The following is an 8,879-nucleotide window of genomic DNA, read 5'->3' as shown; positions in this document are numbered from 1 at the left end:
CCCTAAGTTTTGGTATGTTGTGTTTTCATGTTCATTCATCTCAAACTATTTTCCAATCTAACTTGTAATTTCTTCTTTGATCCCGTTGTTTGAGAGCATAGTGTTTAGGGGCGCCTGGGTGGCTCAGTGGGTTAAGCCTCTGCCTCTGTATTGTTTCATTGCTACTTATTTGGCAAGTGTCCAGTTTCCTTCTGTCACTGATTTCTTATTTCATCCCACAGTGGTCAGAGAAGATGCTCAGGGGATTTCAATCCATCATCAGGTTTAATTAGACAAAAGTGAATTACTAAGCTGTTGCACATATACTCGGGTGGCTATAATCTCAAAAAGTAGAGAATTGATTTTGGCAAGAATGAGGATAGCAGAAACAATGATTCTTCATTCCCCCCTACTCGCAGTCTCTGGTAACCTCAAATCTACTTTCTGTCTCTATAAATTTGCTTATTCTAGATGTTTCATGTAAGTGGAATCATATATTTGTACTTTTATATCTGGCTTATGCATTTACCATAATGTTTTTAAAGATTTTATTAATTTATTTTAGAACGAGAGGGGGGCCACCTGGGTGGCTCAGTCTTTAAGCGTCTGCCTTCAGCTCAGGTCAAGATCCCAGGGTCCTGGGATCGAGCCCCACATCAGGCTCCCTGTATGTCAGGAAGCCTGCTTCTCCCTCTCCCACTGCCCCAGCTTGTGTTCCTGTTACTGCTCTCTCTCTCTCTATGTGTCAAATAAATAAAATCTTTAAAAAGAGAGAGAGCACAGGAGTGGAGGAAGGACAGAGGAAGAGAAAGAGAGAAAAACCCCAAGTAGACTCCCCACCGAGCCCAGAGCCTGATGTGGACTCCATCCCACAACTCCCGAGATCCTGTCCCCAGATGGAATCAAGAGTTGAAAGACTGGTGAATGAATTAAATAGAGATGGTATGTATATATCATGGAATATGATTCATCCATAAAAACAGAATGAAGTCTTAACATTTGCAACGATGTGGATGGAACCAGAGAGTATAATGCTGAGCGAAATCAGAGAGAAAAACACCATACGATTTCACTCACGTGGAATTTAAGAAGCAAACCAAACAAAATAAATGAAGGGAGAAAAATAAGAGAGAGAGAAATGAAGCTACAGATGCTGAATTATAAAGAACAGATTGGGATGCCTGCATGGCTCAGTTGATTAAGCATCTGCTTTCTGTGCAGGGTCCTACAATTGAGCCCTCATAGGGCTCCTTGCTCAGTGGAGAGACTGATTCTCCCTCTGCCTGCCCTTCCCCCTGCTTGTGCTCTCTTTCTGACAAATAAAAATCAGGGGTGCCTGGGTGGCTCAGTGGTTAAGCCTCTGCCTTTGGCTCAGGTCATGATCCCAGGATCTTGGGATGGAGTCCCCACATCGGGCTCTCTGCTCGGCAGGGAACCTTCTTCTTCCTCTCTCTCTTTCAGCCTGCCTCTCTGCCTACTTGTGATCTCTGACTGTCAAAAAAATAAATAAAATCTTTAAAAAAAATAAAAATAAAAATAAACAGGGCACCTGGGTGGCTCAGTGGGTTAAAGCCTGTGCCTTCCGCTCAGGTCATGATCCCAGGATCCTGGGATGGAGCCCCAAATCGGGCTCTCTGCTCAGCGGGGAGACTGCTTCCTCTTCTCTCTCCCTCTGTCTCTTTCTCTCTCTGCCTACCTGTGATCTCTGTCAAATAAATAAATAAAATATTTTTTTAAAAATGTGTAAAAATAAAAATTTTAAAAAGAGCAAATTGGTGGTTGCCAGAGGGGAGGAGGGTGGCCGGATGGATTGAGGAGGCGATGGGGATGAACGCGAGCGCCAGGTGATGTGCGGAAGGGTTAAATCACTACACGGTGCACCCGAAAACAGTAGAACACTGTATGTTCACTACCTGGAACTTAAATAAAAACTTTTCACACACATATCTGATAAAGGACTGTCATCCCAAATCTACAAAGAACGCTTGAAACTCAATAATAAAGATTTTAATGGATAAAATGACAAAATGTATGTTACACAAATTGTACCACAATGATTTATGAAATCCTCCTCCTTTCCTTTCCCGTCACACAACAAAGAAATAAGAGATCCAAGAGGAAGAAGGTAGAGAACCATCATGAAATCAACTCTAATCATCATGACACTCTAGTTTTTACAAATATTCATCACTCAGAGGATCTTACTGTTTGTTTTCTCCTCCCACTAGATTTAAGGATGTGATTCGGCAGGAAGGAAAAAGACAGCCTGCGGCCGCTGGTGCAAAACCACCCAGAACACAGATTAGAAAACCCGGGCTCCCCGTCAGATGGGAGCTCTGCGTCTCAGGATCACCCAGTGCCCCAGGGGATGGCAGAAGGCTCCCTGGCGGTCCTCACCTCCCAGGGCAAGGAGGAAGCAGCCTTCCCTGCTCTCTGTCAGCGCTACCCCGCCCCGCTCGCCCAGGCTTGGCAGGGTTCATGGCTGGTGACCATCGCCGCCAAGTCAAAGGCTCAAGGACCAAAGGAAGAGGAGACCGCGCTATCTTCGTGGACTTCGTGGTGGGTCTCAGCCACTGCCAGTTGCCTCATTGAAGAGGCTATTTCATTCAAGGCTACGGGAGCGACCCCAGTATTCCAAGCCGGGAAACTGAGCGCCAGGCGGGATACCCGTTCATGAAGAAGCTAGAAGGGGAACGTGGATCAAGCATTTATTGAAAAACCCCGCGGCTCCGCCCCAGGGTCCTCCTCAGAGCCACCCGCACCTCCTTGTTGCGCAGCGTGTACACCACGGGGTTCAGCAGCGGCGTCACCACCGTGTAGAACACAGCCACCAGGCGGTCCTGCTCAGGCCTGGCCCCGGACTCGGGCCGCAGGTAGATGATGGAGGCGCAGCCAAAATGCACAATGACCACGGTGAGGTGGGCCGCGCAGGTGGAGAAGGCCTTGCGCCGGCCGGCGGCGGAGGGGATCCTCACGATGGCGGCCACGATGAAGGCGTAGGACAGGAGGACGAGGAGGAAGGAGACCAGCACCACGAGGACGCTCAGGAAGAAGATGGCCAGCGCTCTGCCAGCGCTCTTGGAGCAGCTGAGCTTCAGGACCGGCGCGATGTCACAGAAGAAGTGCTCCACGCGGTTGCTGCCGCAGAAAGACGAGGAGAAGATCATGCTGGTCTCAATCGAGGCCACCGAGAAGCCGGAGCAGAAAACCAGGGCTCCCAGGCGGAGACACACTGTGGGTCTCATGATCACCGAGTACCGCAGGGGGTGGCAGATGGCCACATAGCGGTCATAGCCCATCAGGGTAAGGAGGAAGCAGTGGCTGCATCCCAGGCCCAGGAAGAAGAACATCTGAGCCCGACAGCCAGGGATGGAGATGGCCTGGCTCTCCATGAGCAGATGGGCCAGCATGTTGGGGATAGTGACCAGCGTGTAGGAGGTCTCGGAGAGGGACAGCACCGCCAGGAAGCGGTACATGGGAGTGTGAAGGGTCCGATCTTCCTGGATAATAATGATGATGGTGATGTTGCCACTGAGGGTGACCAGGTATGTGAGGAAGAAGAGGCCGAAGAGGGTATATCTCAGGTGTGGGAGGTTGGAGAAACCCACCAGCACAAACTCGGTCACCAGCCAGGTGGCATTTTCCTGCTGCTTCTCAAAAGCCTGAGAGGAGAGGACAGAGTAAATGGAATGGGACAATTTTGTAGCCATCTGCCATACATCTGTACCGATAGGGCGGGAAATCAGCCCTGTTTTACGGAAAAAAAAAAAAAAAAGGAGAGAGACTCAGAAATTATGTCACTTCTAGGGGTGCCTGGGTGGCTCAGTGGGATAACCCTCTGCCTTCAGCTCAGGTCATGATCTCAGGGTCCTGGGATCGAGCCCAGCTTCAGGCTCTCTACTCAGTGAAGCCTGCTTCCCCTAACTCTCTGCCTGCTGCTCTGCTTCCTTGTGAGCTCTGTCTCTGTCAAATAAATAAATAAAATCTTTTTTAAAAAAGAAATTATGTTACTTCTTTTCCTTAAAGAAGTAAGCCAGTGTCTGTCAATAGGCAAGAAAATTGCAGCTTTGGAAACAGCCTGTGTCAGTCAAGGGATGAATGAATAAAGATGTGGTATAGGGCACCTGGCGGGCTCACTGGTAGGACATGTGACTCTTGGGGTGGCGAGTTCAAGCCTATGCTTGGTGTCCAGAATTTTTGTTTTAAGGTTTTATTTATTTATTTGACAGAGAGACAGCGAGAGAGGGAACACGCGCAGGGGGAGTGGGAGAGGGAGAAGCAGGCTTCCCACTGAGCAGGGAGCCCGATGCGGGGCTCGATCCCAGGACCCTGGCAGATACCTAATGACTGAGCCTCCCAGCACCCCTAGCGATTACTATAAAAGAACAAGGAGGGGGAGGAGAGGGAGGAGGAGGAGGAGAAGGGCTGTATATACACTACGGAATATTAATCATCCTTGGGAAAGAAGCAAATCCTGCCTTGGGCTACTAACTCGACTGGATCTTGAGGACATTATGTTGAGTGAGATAAGACAGATAAGGAAAGACAAATACAGTATGGTACCATTCATAGGTGGAATCTGAAAGAGCCAAATTCTTTTTTTTAATTAACATACAGTGTGTTATTTACTTCAGGGGTACAGATCTGTGAATCATCAGGCTTACACACTTCACAGCACTCACCATAGCACATACCCTCCCCAATGTCCATCACCCAGCCACCCTATCCCTTCCTGCTCCACCCCTCAACAACCCTCAGTTTGTTTCCTGAGATTGAGAGTCTCTTGTGGTTTGTCTCCCTCCCCGGTCCCATCTTGATTCATTTTTTCCCTCCCTATGCCCCATGAACCGCCCCCCGCCCTGCCTCTCAAATTCCTCCTATCAGAGAGATCATATGAGAACTGTCTTTCTCTGATTGACTTATTTCGCTCAGCATAATACCCTCTAGTTCCATCCACATCATCGCAAATGGCAAGATTTCATTTCTTTTGATGGCTGCATAGTATTCCTTTGTGTATATACCACATCTCCTTTATCCATTCATCTGTTCATGGACACCTAGGCTCTTTCCATAGTTTGGCTATTGTGGACATTGCTGCTATAAACATTCAGGTGTATGTGCCCCTTCGGATCACTACATTTGTATCTTTTTTTTTTTTTTTACAGATTTTATTTATCTATTTGACAGAGAGAGAGATCACAAGTAGGCAGAGCAGCAGGCAGAGAGAGAGGAGGAAGCAGGCTCCCTGCTGAGCAGAGAGCCCTTTGCAGGGCTCATTTACAGGACCCTGAGATCTCAACCTGACCCGAAGGGAGAGGCTTAACCCACTGAGCCACCCATGTGCCCCTACATTTTTATCTTTAGGGTAAATACCCAGTAGTGTGATTGCTGGGTCATAGGGTAGCTCTATTTTCAACTTTTTGAGGAATCCCCATGCTGTTCTCCAGAGTGGCTGCACAAGCTTGCATTCCCACCAACAGTGTAGGAGGGTTCCCCTTTCTCCACATCCTTGCCAACATATGTCGCTTCCTGACTTGTTAGTTTTAGCCATTCTGACTGGTGTGAGGTGGTATCTCACTGTGATTTTGATTTGCATTTCCCTGATGCTGAGTGATGTTGAGCACTAAAAGAGCCAAACTCTTGGGGCGTCTGCGTGGCTCAGTAGGTTGGGCCTCTGCCTTCAGCTCGAGTTGTGGTCTCAGGGTCCTGGGATCAAGCCCCACCCTGGGCTCTCTTCTCACTGGGGGGCCTGCTTCTCCCTCTCTCTCTCTCTGCCTGCCTCTCTGTCTACTTGTGATCTCTCTCTCTCTCTGTCAAATAAATAAATAAAATCTTTTTAAAAAATAAAATAAAATAGCCAAACTCTGTAAAAAAAAAAAAAAAAAAAAAAAAAAACAGAATAAAATCGTCATTACGTAGAAGTTTCTACCAGGGGGGCATGCTTGGCTGGCTCAGTCAGTTGGGTGTGCAAACCTTGATCTCAGGGTCATGAGTTCAAGCACAACGCTGGGCATGAAGCCTACTTAAAATAAATAAAAACTTTTTTTTTTTAAGTTTCTACCAGGAGGCATGAATTTCCCAGTAATTCCCACCTGACATATATGGGGAATTCGAAGTTCCCATCTGATGAGAAAAAACATATAAGGGTCAAAGGGATGTGGGAGAGGAATTTACAGGGTCTGCTGCAGTCCATGTGAAAATAACACCCCAGAGCGGTGCCTGGCTGGCTCAGTGGGTTAAGCCTCTGCCTTCGGCTCAGGTCATGATCTCAGGGTCCTGGGATCGAGCCCCACATCGGGCTCTCTGCTCAGTGGGAAGCCTGTTTCCCCCTCTCCCTCTGCCTGCCTCTCTGCCTACTTGTGATTTCTCTCTGTCAAATAAATAAATAAAATCTTTAAAAAAGAAAAGAAAAGAACACCCCAGAAAGACAAAGCCTGTAACAGTGATATCTGCAGTGTACAAAATAACACCTTTAGGAATCTGAATGTTAGGGCTACATCATGAGTTCTGTGGGCCCTAGGCACTTCTGCCTTCCCCATAACAAACTTTCTTATTTGTATCTAAATTGTGTTTAAATAGAATTTATTGAATCAAATAAATAAAGTCTAAATTTTGTTTAAAATATTTAACAACAAAAAATAATAAAATAAAATTATTTAAATATTATCACACTTTAAAAGGCATGTGTTATAGGACTGTTGGTATAAAGATGAAGATAGTCTTCAACCCTCAAAGTTTACTTATTTCCTCTGATCTGAGAAATTACAAAGTTTCATACCCCGCTACCCCCACCCAATAGTATTGTGGACCCTAGGTATTGTGCTAATGGCTACATCTGTGTTAACTAAATGGAAAATAACTCTGAAATTACTGACCATTTTAATTCAAATGATGAGATTTTGGTAGAAATCCTGGATTGGAGATAGCATCATTGTTTAATGATCCATTAACCTGCCAGCACAGGGGGAAAAAAAAAATGCACCTATATTGAAACGTTTCTCACAGTATTTTGCAGTCATTTGGAAATGGGACCATTTTAAGGAAAATGCCCCCCGTCCCAAATTCCCTGATGACCAAGGGCTCCTTGACTTAGATAAGCAAAACTCAAGTCTTGAGTTCCTCAAACACCAACTCAAGAGACAGGGTGGCTGGAAAGGAGGGTGGAGAGGACAGGACTGGTTTAGGAGCCACCTAGTGGCATTTTGGGGTAACCTGCTAGCCCGTGACCCGTAAGAGGAGGAATAATGAATGGCTGTGCCTGACAATTCTCATCCACAGCAGTGGGGCCATACAAGTTAAGAGTAATCATTTAAATGTTTTGGAAGTTTGCTGAAATTTTAATTTAAGAAGCATAAATTTTAGACTTTAGTTCTGAAGATATATAAAATAGAGAAAAACAACAAAAATGCTCTTGATCTATATTCTGGTTTCAAAGAAGACAAGTCAGGATGATTGGAGAACTTAGAAGGGAAAAGGTGGTGAGGGAAGGAAGAAACAGGCAGCCACATCAATCAAGCACCGGGGTACAGATTTCTCTGGAAATGACCGGAGAGGGAATATTTTGGACATTGTGGGCTGCACCATCTCGGCCATAACTGCTCAACTCTGCCATTCTAGTGTGAAAGAGGCCATAGACAATGTATAAACAAGTGTGCACGGCTGTTTCAATAAAACTTTATTTACAAAAGCAGGCAGCGGGCCGGATCTGGTCTTCAGGTTGCAGTCTGCCAACCTCTCATCTAGCACGAGTAGAACTAAAACAATATTCAACTTAGGGAAACTCCAAAGAGATCCTCTGAGGAATTCATGCTGTGATAAAAGCAACGCCTACCTTGACATCTGCAGAACCTGAAGCAAAATGAAACTCAAAAACCAAGAATCTTGTACTCCACTTAAGAACTTTAGATCTGAGGGGCGCCTGGGTGGCTCAGTGGGTTAGAGCCTCTGCCTTCGGCTCAGGTCATGATCCCAGGGTCCTGGGATCGAGCCCCGCATCCAGCTCTCTGCTCAGCAGGGAGCCTGCTTCCTCCTCTCTCTGCCTGCCTCTCTGACCACTTGTGATCTCTGTCTGTCAAATAAATAAATAAAATCTTAAAAAAAAAAAAACTCTAGATCTGAGAAAAGGCACACTAAGGAGAGACGCAGGTGTCTAAAAGAAGCCTTTTTGCTGCAAATTAAACAGTATCAGAGAGAACATCAGTGCCTTTATAGAGTGAGAATAATAGAAACCAGTGACCTGGAAGACTTCCTGAAGTAATTGGATACAACCATTTAAAAAAATGTAATTTCCAAATCTCACAAAGCATCATTAAATTAAAACAAATGTATAGGCGAGTCACAAACTAGAAAAGGTCGTGGCCCTAAAATATATTTAGCTCTTACAAATCATTAAGAAGAAAATGAAAACTTCCAGTTAAGATAAGTCAGTCATGGGATATCAAATCCAGCCTGATGACCATAGTTCGTAATACTGTACTGGGTATTTGAAAGTTCCTGGATCGTACATCTTAAAAGTTCTCATCACAAGAAAAAGAATTTGTATCTATGTATGGTGAGAGACAGACTTATGATGGTGATCGTGTTGTCATATATAATAACATGGAATCATTACGGGGTACAACTGAAATTTCTCACTCCCTCTCCTTCTCTCCTGCCACTCACTTGCAGACACTCACAGGCCCATTCTCTCTCTAAATCATCACCATCATCAACATCACCATCATCAACATCATGATCAATAACTTGGGGCACCTGGCTGGCCCCTGTGGAGTTTGCGACTCTCGATCTCAGGGTCGAGTTTGAGCACCACATTCCATGCAGTGGTGACTTACAAATCTGTTAATGGAACGCCTCGGTGGCTCAGTGACTTAAGCATCTGCCTTCAGTTCAGGTCATGATCC

The 8,879-nt window shown here is 45.7% G+C and overlaps 1 protein-coding gene across 1 annotated transcript; it reads right to left on the bottom strand.

Annotated features, from left to right (window-relative positions):
- Positions 1 to 2,475: 2,475 nt before the first annotated feature.
- On the bottom strand, positions 2,476 to 3,935 carry LOC309852912 (olfactory receptor 10T2-like). Its single transcript, XM_082710427.1, has one exon. The coding sequence runs from the start codon at positions 3,687 to 3,689 to the stop codon at positions 2,688 to 2,690; it is 1,002 nt and encodes a 333-aa protein (XP_082566553.1). The 5' UTR covers positions 3,690 to 3,935; the 3' UTR covers positions 2,476 to 2,687.
- Between the last annotated feature and the right edge of the window lie 4,944 nt (positions 3,936 to 8,879).

The sequence above is a fragment of the Mustela nivalis genome (assembly GCF_964662115.1).
Source record: "Mustela nivalis genome assembly, chromosome: 1".
NCBI classification, from domain to species: domain Eukaryota; kingdom Metazoa; phylum Chordata; class Mammalia; order Carnivora; family Mustelidae; genus Mustela; species Mustela nivalis.
The sequence above is the reverse complement of the archived record's forward strand: the minus strand, read 5'-3'. Positions and strand labels throughout refer to the sequence as shown.

Excerpts from the sequence above, each read along its gene's own strand:
- LOC309852912 (XM_082710427.1), bottom strand. The coding sequence starts at position 3,689 with ATGGCTACAAAATTGTCCCATTCCATTTACTCTGTCCTCTCCTCTCAG.